Source organism: Hydractinia symbiolongicarpus, chromosome 4 (assembly GCF_029227915.1).
Source record: "Hydractinia symbiolongicarpus strain clone_291-10 chromosome 4, HSymV2.1, whole genome shotgun sequence".
NCBI lineage: Eukaryota > Metazoa > Cnidaria > Hydrozoa > Anthoathecata > Hydractiniidae > Hydractinia > Hydractinia symbiolongicarpus.
In genome coordinates, this window is record NC_079878.1 from 18978944 (window position 1) to 18997482 (window position 18539).

At 34.8% G+C, this 18539-nt stretch overlaps 1 protein-coding gene across 1 annotated transcript in view; it reads right to left on the reverse strand.

The window, feature by feature from the left end:
• Nucleotides 1-15352, reverse strand: part of LOC130641648 (general transcription factor IIH subunit 2-like) — an 18182-nt gene extending 2830 nt beyond the window's left edge. Inside the window, exons 1-11 of the mRNA XM_057448531.1 lie at nucleotides 15217-15352; nucleotides 10582-10659; nucleotides 6969-7005; nucleotides 6795-6884; nucleotides 6481-6531; nucleotides 6317-6371; nucleotides 5993-6098; nucleotides 5569-5659; nucleotides 5380-5467; nucleotides 5204-5280; nucleotides 55-85 (exon numbers count right to left, since the gene is read on the reverse strand). Coding sequence (XP_057304514.1) covers nucleotides 55-85; nucleotides 5204-5280; nucleotides 5380-5467; nucleotides 5569-5659; nucleotides 5993-6098; nucleotides 6317-6371; nucleotides 6481-6531; nucleotides 6795-6884; nucleotides 6969-7005; nucleotides 10582-10659; nucleotides 15217-15272 — 760 coding nt within the window. The 5' untranslated portion in view covers nucleotides 15273-15352. The remainder of the gene's footprint in view (nucleotides 1-54; nucleotides 86-5203; nucleotides 5281-5379; nucleotides 5468-5568; nucleotides 5660-5992; nucleotides 6099-6316; nucleotides 6372-6480; nucleotides 6532-6794; nucleotides 6885-6968; nucleotides 7006-10581; nucleotides 10660-15216) is intronic.
• Between the last annotated feature and the right edge of the window lie 3187 nt (nucleotides 15353-18539).

An 18539-nucleotide genomic window follows, 5' to 3' on the forward strand; every position in this document is an offset into this window, starting at 1 on the left:
CAAGATGACAATAAAAAGTATAAAATCAAACAAAGTAGGTCAGTATATAGTTACCCATTCTAATCAAAGATGCGTCAATGTTAACCTGATAAAAACAACACAAAAATATGAAAAAAAATTACTTTAAAAATTTGGGTCTGCCAATGTATTCAATTTATTAAATACATTGGCAGACATAAAATTAAATTGGTGCTCCTTAGCGAAATGTAGTTTTAAAAAATTTCTAGAGTGTATTTTCTTTATAGGAAAGTCTGCTGGAATATATTCTAATTTAGTATTTTTTTCTGCATATAGTTCACTTTTTTAAATAAAAGTCGTTGTTTATTTTCTCCTGAAAAATTAAATGTAACTTTTCAATGTAAATTTTGTATTTAGTTTCGTGGTAAAATTTACGTAGTTGATCTTGATGAGTATACTTTTCCTATATATACGCCAGGATTGTTTCAAAATATGTTTTCAGTTTTAACCTAGTTGAAGAAAAAAATCTTAAACATGCAAAAAGTATTAAAAAAGTAATAATTCCTTTCACATCTTCACCCTTCTTATGATAAATCAAAAATAAAGATAAAATATAACCTGGCCCTGTGTTTAGATTTGAATTTTAAATCTATATTATAATACCTGTATAGGTCTGTCACGCAAAATGGCTACCAATATCCCTTTGATCTTTCCGCGATTTTTAAAAACCAAGGGTTGTTTAATCGAAATCGTATTATTGATTAAAATATATTCAGGAAATTAATTTATTTCATTAAATAATCGAATCATTTTAATTTACTAAACTTAATCAAAAAAATTAAATAAGTGATTAAAATAAATGCATTATTTAAATACGCCATTTTTAATAATAATTACCCCCATGATCTCAACTGGCCATTTCGCTCGGGAGCCACAGAAAACAAATAGGACAGTTTATTACTTTGTTTTGACCGCTTGCACATAGAATACCAATCAAAACGCCTGATTTTTTGAAAAACCAATCAATACAATATTTGTTTTCTATGTTTGTACATGTTAAGATAAATATATTTTAACGTTTTTCGCAATGCACATAGCTTAAACACACCATTTTTAGGATTTTTGGCTAGGAATAAAGATTTTTAAGGATCATTCTACAGCCACCTAGCTAGCTAGCCTTAGTTATTACTATTCAGTTTGTATAACAGCTTTATATCCAAGCCAACATTATTTACTTTTATGTTAAAGTTGTTAAAGAGCTAGCTCCTTTAGCTACCTCTAGATGACAAGTGAAAGTAGCCAAATGCACTGTGTTTGGCTGCAACACAAACCTGAATTTTTTTAACCAGAGTCTCAACAAAGTTTTTTTTAAATTTTTCTAACATTTACACTCGTCTCTACGACACTGTTTACCTGTACTAACCGCTCAGTCCAGTGGTAGCAAGGAGCTGTTTCCTGTTTTTCTGTTTAACTGAAGTTGTGATAACGTATTTTTTTGGAAAAGACTATTACACCTAACTATATGGATATGTGACATTGTTTACCTGTACTAAGAAATAAGGAAGGGGTGAGATTGCTTGAGTTTGGAATGGCAACGGACATGGTGGTTTGCAACACATCATTCAGTAAGAGACAGAGTAGGCTGATAACATATGAGTCAGGTGGTTGTAAGACAGAGATAGATTACTTCCTGGTTAGAAAGTCAGACAAGAAAGTGGTGAAGGACGTGAAAGTTATATCGGGGGAAGAGTGTGTTTCCCAGCATACGTTGCTGGTTTGTGATATTATCTTGAAGAGTGTTAAAGAAGTCAAGGGAAAGTACAGGCCCCGTCGTAAAGTCTGGAAGCTGAAGGAAGAGATTGTAGCAAGACAATTTAGTGCAAAAGTTCAGCAGTTAGCCCACAATGGTCAATGTGATAGTGAAAATGTTGAGAGTACTTGGACTACTATGAAGAATTGTCTTCTAAAAGCTTCTGATGTTACCTGTGGGTGGACGAAAGGACCAGCTAGACATAGACAGACCTGGTTGCGGAATAATGAGGTTGACCAGTGTATAAAAGAAAAGAGGAAACTTTGGAAAGAGTGGAAGTCAGGTGGTAGTAAAAATATTTACTTAGAAGCTAAGCGTCGTGCTCGTACAGCAGTGTATAAGGCAAAATCAGAAGCAGAGAGAAACAGATTTGCAGATGTGTTAAGAAGGGAAGACCAGCGCAATGAGGTATTCCAGATAGCAAAGCAAATGAAGAAGACTAACTAAGATGTTGTAGGTGAGAAGTGTATACGTAATGATGAAGGTGTTTTGGCTAGCACAGAGGAGGAGAAAAGGGTAGCTTGGAAGAATTATTATCAGAGGTTGCTTAACACTGAGTTTGATTGGGATGAGGATAATTTGTCTGATGATGATGTTGTAGAAGGGCCAGCTATGCAGATCAAGACAGAATGGGTAGTGGAGGCTATTAGGAAATTGAAGATTGGCAAGGCTGCAGGATTATCAGGTATTGTTGCAGCGATGGTAAAAGCATCTGGATTTATTGGAGTTAAGCTTATTAGAAGTCTTGCTAACCAGATTATAAAGGATGGTGCTATTCCGAGTGAGTGGCAGTCGAGTGTAATAGTGAATTGTTTCAAAGGCAAGAGTGATGCATTAGAAAGGGGTAACTATAGAAGTTTGAAGTTGGTTGATCAAGTAATGAAAGTTATTGAAAGAGTGATTGATAAGTTACTTAGAGAAAGGATTGATATAGATAAGATGCAATTTGGTTTTGTTCCAGGGCGTGGCACTACAGATGCAATATTTTTACTCAGACAGCTTCAGGAAAAGTATTTAGGAAAGAGAAAGAATCTCTATTTTGCCTTTGTAGATTTAGAGAAAGCTTTTGATAGAGTGCCACATAAAGTTATTTGGTGGGCTATGAGAAAATTAGGTGTGAATGTGTGGCTAGTTGATGGTACAGTCTATGTACAGCAATGCAAGAAGTTGTGTCAGGTTTAACGATTCACTTAGTGATGAATTTAGTGTAAATGTTGGGGTACATCAGGGTTCTGTACTTAGTCCTTTGTTGTTTGTTCTAGTCTTAGAAGCGCTGTCGATGGAGTTCAGAACAGGTTGTCCATGGGAGTTATTGTATGCAGATGATTTGGTTCTCATAGCAGAGTCAATGGAAGAATTAGTTGAAAAGTTTGAGAAGTGGAAGAAAGGACTAGAAGAGAAAGGGCTAAAGGTAAACACAGCAAAGTCTAAAGTGATGATTAGTAGCATTGCAGCCAAGTGTGACCTTGTAATTGGAAAGTGGCCTTGTGGAGTTTGCAGGAAATGGGTTGGTAGCAACTCAATTTTTTGTCAGACTTGCAAGCATTGGGTACATAAGAAGTTAAGTAGTATTAGTGGAAGGTTAAGAGCTGACATTCAGTTTGTATGCAAGCGTTGCAAAGGTGAGACTATTGAGAATGAAGTATTTCCAGCTTTAATGATGTACAACAGTGGCTCGTTAGAGATAGTTGAGAACTTCTGTTACTTAAGTGATATGTTGGGCAGTGAAAGGGGTGTTGGAAGAAGTGTTACTTGCAGGATAGGTTCTGCTTGGAAAAAGTTCAGAGAGTTACTTCCTTTGTTGACTAGCAGAGTCCCGTCAATTGAGGTAAAAGGTAGGTTGTATGAGGCCTGTGTAAGAAGTGTTATGATGTACGGTAGTGAGACATGGGCAATTATTAATATATAATTAATGCTAGCATGGAAAACGGACGTTAAGCTGAGAATGATGATGATGATAAGCACTCAGCTTGGAGTAACATTTCTTTTAAACTTTCACCGGGAACATTCTCCAAAAAATAAAAAAGGTTGGCCAGCTCTTTATGCTATGACGAGGTAACAACGGATTGCAACCTGTGATTTTTTTAGCGTAAAATTCATGGAATTCTCGAAAAAATTATTACACCAGAAACACCATGAATTGTGCGCACCTCACTCAATTTACTACATACCATTACCTGTACTAAAGCGATTCACCTGAATGTGTGGCACAGTCAACGGATCTCATTAATCACTCATTCTGGTGTTCAACGCTGGGTAACACAGTTACTTGTGGCTTAACCTGGCATTTAAACGGAGTGTATCCTGTGTCATTATTAATTTGTTGACGTTTATTGCAACTAATTTTTCTTGCTATGAAGAGGTAACAACGGGTTATAAACTGTACTAAAAGTATATTAAGCATAAACACATGTGCAACACGGATTACCTGTACTAAGCGCTCAATCCAGTGTTAAAAACGGGCTGCTTCCTGTCTCACTACCGTACAACATAACACTTCTTACACAGGCCTCATACAACCTACCTTTTACCTCAATTGACAGGACTCTGCTAGTCAACAAAGGAAGTAACTCTCTGAACTTTTTCCAAGCAGAACCTATCCTGCAAGTAACACTTATTCCAACACCCCCTCACTGCCCAACATATCACCTAAGTAACAGAAGTTCTCAACTATCTCTAACGAGCCACTGTTGTACATCATTAAAGCTCGAAATACTTCATTCTCTATAGTCTCACCTTTGCAACGCTTGCATACAAACTAAATGTCAGCTCTTAACCTTCCACTAATACTACTGCACTTCTTATGTACCCAATGCTTGCAAGTCTGACAAAAAATACATACAGTTAAGAATTTTAAAATAAAATGTTCAACATACATTTAATTTCACACAGGCAGAAAAAAACACATTTAATTTAAACACAGGAAAGAAAAAACACAGCGTTTAATTAACGTTTTTAAAAAAATTTAATTTAACCACAAGTGGTTATAAACTGTTTTTAATGATACAGTTGAAGGTGTCAATGTAAAACGATTGATTTTTGAAATACAGTTTTTAATAGATAAATGCTTAAAGCATAGCCTTAAGCGGTGACATTAACTACGCTGTAGAAAATCAACATTTATAATTCCTTTGTTAATTTTTTTTATTTTACGCGAGTAAAGAGCGTAATTAGCGCGTGCGATGAATCGCACGGCTGAATAGCTGTTGCACGTGTGTGGGCACGTGCGCGTGCGATTGCATGCGTCTCATGGAATTCCCTGAATACATAGTACATCTTGTCTTTTAATTAATTGAATATATTTTTATTTATTTTTTTATTTTTATTTTAGCAAGAAATATTTTTTGCAAACTTTCACAAAATATTTTTGACTTAACATATTTCATCCTTTTTAATAATTTACAATGCACTCTTGCTTAAAATTAAAACAATTACCTTTGTTTCTGGTGGACGTACATGTTCAAATATTAAGTCTTTACAATGGTTTTCATCAAGTATAACACTATAAACACCTGCAAATAAAATAAATAAATAATGATATGTTAAAGATAGTATTACTATCTTAATTAATTAAAACCCTACATGTTCGTTGAAATGCATAGTAAACATACCTTTTGTTTCAGATGTTATGGTTTTACAAACTTTTATTTCAGCAGATAATCCAACAACTGAACATCTGATGTTTTGTTCTTTCAAATGCTAGTAGAAGTGTCAGATATATTTGACTTCTAGTAATTTGTTAGAAACTGAACAGAACTGAACAAGTAAGAAATGGTTGGTTCCAATTTAAGAAAACTTACAGACACAGTCTCAAATATATCACTAGGATCACAGGATGTCAAACTGCCATAAACAACTAATATTTCACGACTTGCATGACTTGGTAAGTTCCTACATAAAAAATTAAAATATTGAATTCTATAAACAATACTACAATGAAACTATTGTAAAAGCATATGGGAATATGAAAATCCATAAAAAGGTACTCTCTTTGAAATTTTTTTTATAGAAAATCTCTTTTGATTAAATAATAAACAAACAGGTACAGTTTTTTACAAACTAAAGTATTTGGCGTTGAAAAACATTGATGTTACAGTTTCAAAACCATATGGCAGGCGTGACGTTTTTTTCACAGAGGTCTCAGTTAAATCACAGACCAGGTGTGGTGTGAAACTGAGACTATTCCAGACAAAATTGGAAGAGTGGAAAAATATTTACACTTACTTTAAAAGCTTTAATGCCATTTCTAAACAATTCTGGAGAGAAGCTTCACCTTCAACCTTTTTTCCTGCAGCCTCCTGCAATGCAGAAATATGAATTCTAGGATTTCCTAAATATAAAACAGGACCATTCATTAGTGTACAACATTGTGAAGTCACATTAAAATTTCACAACATTGGGAAGTCACGTTAAAATTTCACAACATTGGGAAGTCACGTTAGAATTTCACAACATTGGGAAGTCACGCTATAGAACTTCACAACATTGGGAAGTCACGTTAAAATTTACAACATTAGGAAGTCACGTTAGAATTTCACAACAATGTACCACTTAAATCTGTTAACTTTTCACATCTTTTATTCTTGGTAATGATAATGCCAAGCTAAAAAAAGTAATGTGTAAAAGTTAGTAGAACTTTTAAGGTTGGTAAACCCTATGTTTCTGTGTTTTAAAATTTTATGCAACTGTTGTAAATCTGATTAAAATTTTACCTGAGATATAGGGTTTTGGTCGAAGTATTCAACAATGAACAGTTCAAGAAGCTGAAAGGAAACAATATAAAGACATTTTTATTTGCTCCAAGAAATTTTCAAATTTATGTAAGTAAAAACTATAAAAAGTGACATGAAATGCTAGAGTACCAAATTTTTTTGTTTGTAAAAATTTTAAAAAAGAAATTTGGATAAAATATTTGTTAGAGGTCCATATGAAAAGTGACCAAATTTCGACATTTATCCCTTAGCAATACTTCAAGCTTGCTGCGCTATTAAATGTTGAAATGCAAAATAATTCAAATTAATGTTACCTTAGTGACACATGCAATTTTTGAAGGCCGCAACAGATCACTTTCTTTCATCGACTTTGACATATCAACTACAACATACAAGTGCCGCATCTATGAAAATAATAAGAAAACAAATCATTGTATATTTTTTTTTAACTAAGATTGTTGTAACAAACAGATGATAATATGACTTACCATCCCAAGACGTACATTTCCTTTGCGCACAAGCAGCCTATGAATTAATTAGATACTCAGATTAGATTTACTTCAATGAGTGTCTCTGCTTGTTCAATAGAACATATCCCTTGAATGAGACCCCTCTATTTTTAAAAAAGCACTAATTTGATAAAAATAAAAATAAAATAATGCATTGTGCAATTTTTGTCAACATAGTATACAAGACAACAATGAAATATGTTTATTTTAGCAATATATTTCAAAGTATTACTTCATCATCAGGCTATAAGTAAAAGTATATAAACAGTAAAACTGCTAAATAAAAAGTATTCACATCACATATCAACATCTACCTACATACACTATACACAAGTTAAAAGGTATTAAATGATTAAAATTCCCATGAGGGATAAGTCATAATTAAACTTTTATTACTAATTCACGGCTTTTAAACTCGTCCTTTGTGTTTATTTTAAGCTTTATTTCCCGAATGAAAAGTGCCTCCAGTGTCATTAAATGATATTCCGACTTAATCGATTTTGCCATCATTTCTGCATGATTGATTGATAGCTCCACATTACATGTCTTGAAATGATGTCCCACGGCAGTATATTTATGCTTTTAATACGGGTTAGAAGATGTCGGGTAGTCTGCCCCACATAACACGATAGACATCGTGAACACGTTATTTTGTACACTAAACCGCTTTGCATAGGCTTCGCCACAGGTGCTTTGAATGATGGTAGAACTGATTTAATTTTCTTAATTGTAGAGACAATTTTGCAAGGTGCATTGATGCCTTTTAACGAGCGTTCAAATTTCTCCGTCACCTTCCCTCGATATTGAAGAAAAACAAGTTTTCTCTCGGCTTCATCATCGTTACTTTCTTCTGCCTTAGGTGGTTTCGGTCGGTATATCTTTTCCAGTGTCTTCTCGATAATTACTGGGGTACTGGTTATTCTCAAGGAGAGATTTTGCATTCAAGAGACTTTGATGAAAATTCTCCCAGGTACTACATGCGTAATGAATTCTATACACCAGACCAGTTACTACGGAACGTTTATACTTTATGGGAGCTAGCGAATGGAAATTCATTGTTAATCCTGTGTCACTAGCTTTCCTATACCACGTTGATGTTAAATTCTCGCCTCGGTGTATGATTCGCATGTCCAGAAATGGAATACTGCCTTTTTGTTCTCTTTCCACGGTAAACTTTAGGTTGGGATGGAAGTTGTTTATTTCCATAAGTTTGTCATTAATTTGTTCTCTATTGATATCTCTCAGGATGTCATCCATGTACCGGGAGTATAGCTTTGCGTCGTTTTTTATATGTGTGTCAAACTTGCTAAGCCAGCCATTAGCTATATTTGGAGCTGGCGGACTTCCCATCGCTAATCCGTCCTTTTGTCTGTAGTAACCATCATGTGTTAGGAGCAACACATCACGACTGCACATGTTTGCTAGTTGAATAAATGTTTCCTTTGATACCAGTGGCTTTCGTACCTATCTGAAAACAACATGTCAGCGCATTAGTTAATCGCTTCCTCTACTGGGACATTGGTATATAAAGACGAAACGTCGAAGCTTATCATTTCTTCGTTATCATCTAGATGTATATCTTTCAAACTTTGTGATATCGATTGTGTTGACGAATTTATTTGACATTCCTTCACTACTGAAAGCCAGTCAGCTACCTGTTTTGCCACGCGGTAGTACGCTGAACCGGGCATCGACAAGACGGGTCTAAGTGGTGTTGAGGGTTTGTGATGTTTGCTAAGCTGTAAAGTCTGGGTGGTTAAATTCCGGTTGGTTTTAGTTTGTCAAAGAGTTTTTCAGTTATTTTATTCTGATCTTTGAGTTCCTTCAGCATGTGGACTATCTTTTCCTCTTCTTTTAGTACCGGATGTTTTTCGTTCTTTCCCGTTTTCGTGTGCTTCTCAAATTGTGGAAGGTTTATAATTTCGTCAAGTTTTCGGTTGTATGTATCAGTTTTCATTAAGCAAATGCCTATACCCTTATCAAAGGGAGCAGCTAGCAAATCATTTTCTTTAAGGTATTTACGAGTCATTTGGACGTTCCTGGGTGTTTTCTGTTTTTTGCAGTTTTTGATGTATGTCACCGTTTTAACATTAATGTCTGTTATAACTTCTTCATTAACCTCTTGTTTTCTGCAAAATTTCAATAAGTCATCTAACTCCGAGAGCACCTCATTTTTGTCAAAACTTTGCATCACTGCGTTTTTTGGACCCAAAGCTTAAGTTTTGATGACGTATTTTGGTGGTTGTTTAGTTAAACCATACCAAATAACCGTGTTTTCGACATTAAAAAGCGGCCTTTCTTGGTCTTTTAACAGCCTGTATAGCTTATCATTTAGTTTATTCGATTGACGTTTTTTTAAGTCCTTTATGAAAAATCTTGTGTATAAAATTACTGAAGGTAAACATTTATATGGAACATGCGTTTTTACTTTATTTCTAAAGGTGGAAACCTTTTCCGTACACAGCTTTAAATCTCTTCTAGCAGTCCCAATTTCCTTTTTGAGAAGTTTAATCTGAAATTCATGAACATTTCGGTCATCGAAACATCCATTGTTTGGTACTCGAAATTCAGAAATGAAGGAATTATTTCTGCTTTGATGCAATTCTCGAGAAAGTTTATTCTCATACTGTTCATTTCCAACTTTTGTAGCGATGAACGACATCGGATGTATATTTTCCAACAATCATTTCGTTGTAATTCCCATGTAAATAACGCAGACTACCCGACATCTTCTAGCCCGTATCAAAGAGCATAAATATACTGCCGTGGGACATCATTTCAAGACATGTAATGTGGAGCTATCAATCAATCATGCAGAAATAATGGCAAAATCGATTAAGTCGGAATATCATTTCATGACCCTGGAGGCACTTTTCATTCGGGAAATAAAGCCTAAAATAAACACAAAGGACGAGTTTATAAGCCATGAATTAGTAATAAAAGTTTAATTATGACTTATCCCTCATGGGAATTTAATCATTTAATACCTTTTAACTTGTGTATAGTGTATGTAGGTAGATGTTGATATGTGATGTGAATACTTTTTATTTAGCAGTTTTACTGTTTATATACTTTTACTTATAGCCTGATGATGAAGTAATACTTCGAAATATATTGCTAAAATAAACATATTACATTGTTGTCTTGTATACTATGTTAAAATAATGCAACCAAATTGATTAAGAGCCTATTTTTTGAAATAGTGGTAAAATTTTTAATTTTAAGTGTTGTGTTTCTTTTTTTTCCTTCGAATTCTGTGAAATAATTAAAAAATTTCAATGTCTTTTCAACATATATAAACATCTCCTGCCAAAAGTGCCTTAAACAAATTTTTAAATTAGGCGAGCATTCCAGGCATTCACTAAGTTAAAATGGTACTTTATCTTTGTTAGAGTGTAGAACTGAAGATACAGTGTCTCATGCATCAGGTTATTCCTGTATTTTTTTTAAAAATACACTGACACTGAGAGAAGTAGCTTTTGATTAAAAGAATGCTGTTTTAGCATAACATTTACTCAAAAAGAGAATAGAAGTTCTTAAATATAGAATAAAGCACAAAAATAAAGTCAAATCTCAATTGTTTCAGTCTAACCTCTTTCGTTTAGCCGTATGTATGATATCATCAATGGAAGCTTGTAAAGATCCCTCATCATCTTCTTGAATAGCTTCCCTAAAATATTATAAAATCTAAAATCATATCTCAAAACAGGTTATCTCAAATATTTCAATAGATTTAATCAGTTTGGCTAAATATTAAGAAGATCTTTTGATCAACATCTAAATAAAATTCTGGATTCGCTACATATTGAAAGAGAATTTTGTTCTTCTTTTTAAATGCTTATTGATTACACTTATTGATTACAAATTAAAATTCAATTTCCAGGCTATACAGGTAAACAAAACTTCTAAAAATGATAGAAATTCATAAGTATTTAGCCTAATCTGTAAAATACAAAATTGTGAACCCAGCAACAATCTAACCTAACAATTTTTAAATTCATTTCATCATAAATTGTGAATCAAAAAATGCCATATTTGCGAATAACTTTGCGAAGAAAACAATAAAATTGCGAATCAAATATTTTTAAGTGGCGATAGAAATGCTTTTATAGATCGCATTTTAAAAGTTTAAGAACGCAGAACGGTGATAGAAAAGCTTTTTTAGATTGCATTTTAAAAGTTTAAGAACAAAGAACGGCGATAGAAAGCTTTTTTAGATTGCATTTTAAAAGTTTAAGAACAAAGAAAGACAATAGAAAAGCCTTTTTAGATAGCATTTTAAAAGTTTAAGAACAAAGAATGGCAATAGAGAAGCTTTTTTAGATAGCATTATAAAAGTTTAAGAACAAAGTAAGGCGATACAAATGCTTTTTTAGATCGCATTCTACAATATTTACCCAACCTTTAAAGGTTGGGTAAATATTGTAGATTTGGTCCTAAAACTGTAAATATGTGTACATATTTACTGTGTTAGTGGTTTTTATTCCACTGCAGCAGCCATTGGCAAGCTGGTAGGGCTGTTTACACTATAAATAACGGGTCATGCATGACTTTCCCCAACCCTTGGACTCAGGTAACGAATAGTACTTTAAGTAAGTTGTTATTGTCAATCACCATATCATCAGCAGTTTGAGGCAGAATTACCAGAGAATTTACATACTTCTTATTGTATTATCATCATCATCATCATTCTCGGCTTAACATCCGTTTTCCATATTAGCATGGGTTGGCCGGGGTATATTAATGACCCTCTTCCAATCTGATCTAGACTGTGCTAGATCTAAACTCAACCTCCTCTATATCAAGTCTGTTCTTATAACCTCCTCCCAAGTCTTTCTCGGTCTGCCTCTGGGCTTTGCCACAGGAACTATCAAGTCTCTACACTTTTTTACCCAATTATCCCCCTCCATTCTTTCCAATGCCCCAGCCAATTCAATCTTCTTATCTGGATAAATCTTTAATTCTACGGATACTTAGCCTGCTTCTTAGCTCATCTGAACTCGTTCTGTCTCTCAGACTGGCGTTACACATCCATCTAACCATTCTCATATCATTCCTTTTTAAACGGTCAAGATCTTCCTGTTTCACTGCCCATGTCTCACTACCGTACATCATAACACTTCTTACACAGGCCTCATACAACCTACCTTTTAACTCAATTGACAAGACTCTGCTAGTCAACAAAGGAAGTAACTCTCTGAACTTTTTCCATACTTTTTTAAGATTTTCTTAATAAAATAGATAAACATACACCATGGAAAACTATATATTCTGAAAGAACTCTTGGAGCTTCGAATGAAAATATGAACTGAAAAGACATTAAAGAAATAGGAAAAAAATATTTCACATCTGAAAATTGATAAATATTGAAAAAAGTAAAAATGGTCAAACTTCATGGCACTGGGGCTTAAGGAACGACAATTTTTCACTTGAAAAAATCTATTTATTTTAAAACTTAATTAATTCAACATCACAAAACTTGTTATGATTGGCAAATGAAAGCCCCAAAATGTTCAAAAATTCAATCAAATCAAAGTTAAAATTGCAGTTTAGGATTGCCAAGTTTTGTGATTTTACCACACTTCAAAACATTTTATTCTCTTAAATATGCTAATAAAACATAAGAAAAAGTAACAAGTGAACAACAGTAATTAACCAGTCATATACTAAGAAATTTAACACGAAGTTTCCTTGGAAAGTTCTATGATATGCTTAATTTTGTCTTCTTTAAAAGAATAATGTCGTCCTGTGACAGTTATTGGTGGTTGAACATTAAACAACACATTGTGCAGTGGTACCCAACATATGTCATCAGGCTATGGCCAAAAGAATTGCATAGAAGGACCGTTTGGGTGCATGAACTTTACACTTACATCATTATGTTCAAAAGAGACAAAGTTAACAACAGCAAAGTACCCCTTTTTCTGATAACGACATACATAAAATAAACCAGGTGCAATATCATCAATGTGTCTAATGGTGTCAGAAGATCCAGATACACGACTCATTTTAATTTCACCTTGAACAGACAGAAATTGATGTTTTTTTCTAATTCCTTTAAAACCTTGGTGCATTTTCAAAATGGGACTTCAGAAAGATAGAATCTGCTTCAACTTGTTTTAAATCAACAAAAAATGTTGTAATTCTGATAATCTCTTTGGAAGCAAATTTAAATAACTGCTAAATAAATAACTAAATTTTTGTAATTTTTATATATTTTTATATCTTTATACTGGGCTGCTGAGTCATCACTGAAGTAATAAACTTATTCATATACAAATATCCATGAAATCATTAGCATAAAGGCTTTTTAAGAAAGAGAACACTGCTACTGTATCATGGATGAAAATTTTAAGGACATTTATTCTAGACCCTTATTGATATTGGCTGAAATGACCTTGTACTGATTCAATGACACAGGTGAAGTCCCTCAGGGTGCAACGATTAATGCATTTTTTAGCATGCAGCTTTCGTTTATGCAGAAATAATCTGCACTAATGATTATGTAGTGTGAAACTCACTGCAAGTAGGATTCAGGTATCTCAGAAACACGAAGTCCAAAATACAAATTGAAACAAGCATATTTAAAATCAATTGCTTTTTTTTGTTTTCCAGAAATAATATTTTCATTATATCAGCAAAACAGATACTTGGTTTATTCTGCTGGTAGTTGATTCCCTTTTTATTTCAGTAGAAAGTGTTGGCAAAAAGTACTCCTATAAATACTGCCACTAGTTACTACCTATATGATTATTATATTATTATATCATTATAATTTTAGAGATTTATTCTACCGGTAGTACGGACCTTTTTTTGGACATGGTGAACTTTGGCAAAATACTTGGGGTTTCGGCGGACAACCGTTAATTAAATTCGAAAAGTCGCCCGAACTCGCCCTTATATATGCGGCCGTTTACGGCTTATCGGCACCCTCTTGCAAAATATCCACGTTCAAATTAAAGATAGATTAGTAGTTATAGCTCTCATACTCTGTGAGGGAGACCGGGGTTCGATTCCCCTTGATGGCGATTCAAAATGGGCAAGTGAATGTTATCATAGCCCCGGGTTAACCCAAGCCAAGTGAGGAAAATTGGGGAGATGGCGCAATGTGTGGGATGTTGCCAGGAGTTGTCTAGCAGAGCACGGGCCCTAATTGGGTCTCTGTAGCAAGAGGGTGCCGATAAGCCGCAAACGCCCACATATATAAGGGCGAGTTCGGGCGACTTTTAGAATTAAATTGACAGTTGTCCGCCGAAACCGACGGCACTTTCCTGAACACGCCCGAACTCGCCCTGAACATTCCCGAAATGCAACACCTTGTAACATAAACATGGCGGACAACATTGAAAGAATGCGCTTGAAGAGAAAGGAGGTAATAAAGTTTATGTATAAGTTATTTATCAAGTAAATCTTATCAAAAACCACAAAAAAACAGTTCTTTTAAGAACTTAGCTACCATATAGTTAGTTCATTTTAATGTTTATACTTTTTTAAATAATTTTTCGAGAGTCATTTATGGTGAATCTTTTCTTTTTCGGGCATTGTTCGGGACTATGCGGGTTTTTTCGGGAAAATACCTGAATTTTTTTTAAAAAGCCGAACTCGCCCGAAAACGCCCGCACCTTTTACGGCGTATGCGGCTTATCGGCACCCTCGTTCTGTAGCTCAAAATGAGCATTAAATATCCTAGGACTCTCCATCTAAGCCATGGCCCCTCCTGGAAATAATAGACAATGTATATCCCTCGATACTTGTGAGGCTACCCATTGTAAAATATGCACATCTATCTATCTATCAAGGGGCATGCAAAAATTCTTTTTGGGCCACGTTAGCGGGATATCACCACTAAGATTCGGACCCCCTCCCCCCTTCTTTTTGCGGATTTCTGTCCGTGAAATATACACATTCGGATAAATCTTGGAAGGCTCAGGGGCGTGTTTTGTAGATAAAAGTGATTGGAATATGAAAAGAGGAACTTTGATCACAAAATATTTTACGCTATTATTTGACATTAATATTTGACAGATGGAACCTCTTCTGACTATCACAATGACACTAGCTAGCTAGCTAAGCCTTTTTTGTGAACACCCAAAACATTTTCATTATTTTCTTTTTTTCCTCGCGATTGCCAAGATAATAACCTATACATTACATTTTTAATCATCAATGTATAACCTATTATACATTGATGATTAAAAAATCATTTTCGTAAATTAGCTAAGCTTACCAAGTCTTTTCATATTCGTTTAACCACCGAAAGCCACCGTCTTCGATCCCCGCCATCTTTCAAGTTTTTAGACAGCAGAAAATAGTTTTTATTTTTCGGATTGTACTTACAAATCGGATTTAATAACTAAATGTTTTTATAAATGAGCAATGCCCCGGGCGTTTAATGGGGCGCTTTACTAAAACATGACGTAAGAAAAGTTGCACATCCACTTTGTCTGTATCATACACACGCGGTCACACTCATGGTATTATTATGAGACTAGTCGATAAGGCCCGTGGGAGAAACCACTTAGGCAGAAGGCCAATGCAAAAATTTGTTGTTTTTAGGTTTTTTGCTGACGTTAGCAGTGCAGATCCAAAAAAAAACTGGCGAAATATAATTTAGTCGTTGCCTGTAATATGTAGAGGTTGAAACGCTGATGAAATAATGTATAGGTTCATATGTTTTTTAGAAAATTATATACCTGTTACCTTCATCGTATAGATCTTGAAAAGCGGATCAAGAAAATGTATAGGATCATGTATCTTTGACAAACGGTTGCAGAGATATTGTGGTTTAAAGGTTTTTTGATGACGTCATTAATCCGTCCATTCCAAAACGGATTCGGGGATCCATGTTTGGGAAACTTACCCAAATTGGTTCTCAGGTGGTCCCTAGTTACCCACGCGGTGAAAAATCATTGACGTCACCACCTCGTTTTCAAATTATTTGGCCTCAAAGTTATAAGTGCACCGTAATGGCTTCATTAATTTAATATACTTTTTTTTCACGTTAATATTATTTTAACGTTAAAGTTTGGTAACTTACAGAACAATTTTATGGGCGATGTTTTACAGACTTTATCAAAGAAGAATATGATCCACTTTGCAAAAATCACAGACAGACAGACAGACAGACAGACAGACAGACAGACAGACAGACAGACAGACAGACAGACAGACAGACAGACAGACAGACAGACAGACAGACAGACAGACAGACAGACAGACAGACAGACAGACAGACAGACAGACAGACAGACAGACAGACAGACAGACAGACAGACAGACAGACAGACAGACAGACAGACAGACAGACAGACAGACAGACAGACAGACAGACAGACAGACAGACAGACAGACAGACAGACAGACAGACAGACAGACAGACAGACAGACAGACAGACAGACAGACAGACAGACAGACAGACAGACAGACAGACAGACAGACAGACAGACAGACAGACAGACAGACAGACAGACAGACAGACAGACAGACAGACAGACAGACAGACAGACAGACAGACGGACAGACAGACAGACAGACAGACAAAAGCTCCGTATTATAAGAGAAACTAGTCAATAAAGCCCATAAAATATCCACTTGGGTGAAAAAGAAATGATAAAGATCCGTCATTTGAATTTTGTTCACGTTAACAATGACCCGATGATGCAAAAAGAAAGTCTTTTCGCAATTTATTTTAGCCATTCCTGTATTGCGTGAGCTTGAATCGCTAATCAAAATATAATCGCGCGGTTTTGATCAGCGGTTAAGGAGATATTACGGAATTTCATACCGCGCAAAGTTTAAAAATATGACGTCAGTAAACCGTCCAATCCGAAACCCGGCTTACCCAATTTGGTCTTCGGTTGTCCTTCCCACGCGTTGAAAAATAACTGACGTTATCACGCTGTTTCCAAAGTATTTGGCTTCAAAGTTATATATACACTGTAATTACTTCATTACTTTTTATAGGCTTGTTCAAATTAAATCCAACAAGGCACACTATAGTACGCCACAAAAGGAACAAAATAGCAGCAATAATGTTTTGCTTAGGTCAGCACATTTTCTATGATGTCATCAAAAGCTTGAAATTAACCACTATCTGCTTAAAGTTTGATTACTTTAGTTCTAGGGCAAATTTTTACATTCTGTTTGAATTTTCTGAAAGCCAAATAGAAGTTACCAAACATATTTTCCGGTCTTTACATAGTTCGCATAAAAAGTTGCAAAAAATTGCCCAAAAATCCGGTGGATGTTGCAACAAAAGTTAGAATTCAACTTGATGCTAAACATGTTTTGTGATAACAAACGGAAGCCCGAGAATTCTATAATGATTCCAGGAATTCATGAACTGTTCAATAGCATCCGCGCTTACATATCACGAATCCAAGACAAATAGTATGAAAATATAGGATCACCTAAATCGTAATCAAAATTTTTAACGATGAACGTGAGCGCTCTTTTCAGTAGGTAGTTGACACGTGAATTTACTTCTGGCCACAAACGTTTCGCCACGTAGTTAGCTGTGGAGGCAGTTTGCCGGGATGGTTCTCGTCGGGTATCATAGCGGTAAGGTGACAATACATTTAACAAAAATTAAGCAATGCAAATTCTTTACCATAATAATCATTCGGATCTGATCCCAGAACCCATACTTCGACACGGCTGGAATATAGACATACTTCTAAATCAATATGGGATTTTTCATTGGGATACTGAAAAAACTTGCTGCTAATTTTGAGCATCCGTCAATGTAGGTGAAATGAGTCAAAGCAAACTGTTGAGCTTTTTTTCACTTTGGTCGAGGTGCGCCTTGTACCCTAAATATGGTGCGCAATATGGCAAAGGTTTTGTTCTGGTAGCACGTGGTGCTACCAGCGAAAAAGCCGCTGACACACTTCGTTGACTCACAATTGCTATGCAACTCCAAACATTGCTCGAATACTACCTTGCATCATTTTACGGCCATACGTGTGTGATACCATCTGATATGGACCAAGAATCAACTTCTTGATTATTGGCGAGCATTGTGTTTTACAAACTCGTTGCATAGCATGATTCGATGTCTCGTCCCGTTCTTCGTAAATTATTGAATCGACAAACTCGTTTCCAGCACTTTTTAGGTTTTTACCAATGAAAAACCCTTTGCTCGAATCAAGTTAATTGTTGTTTGGTCTATTTCTGATTTTTAACTTTGCATATTTTTTAAGGAAAAGTTAAAAAAAAACGGAAATGTTTAAAAAAATACCCGAAAAGTTGAAAAAAATTCTTGAAAATTGTAATAAAAAAAGTGTTTTTTTGGCGATTTAGTTTGGTGTTAATCATTTAAGATTAATTTTCATATGTAGTTACTAAAATTATTTCCAAAATGCCACTATCTTCGTTCTCACAATTTTCCTCGCATTTGTGACTCCAATTTTCTTGACATACTCTTGTTTCCCAAAACTTTGTCCTCTCACGTACTCCATTTTACTCATTATCATTTTACCTCTTCATACTCCTTTTCCGTTTTTTTCTAGTCCCATTCTTTATCATTCTTTTCCATTCACATTTTTTAT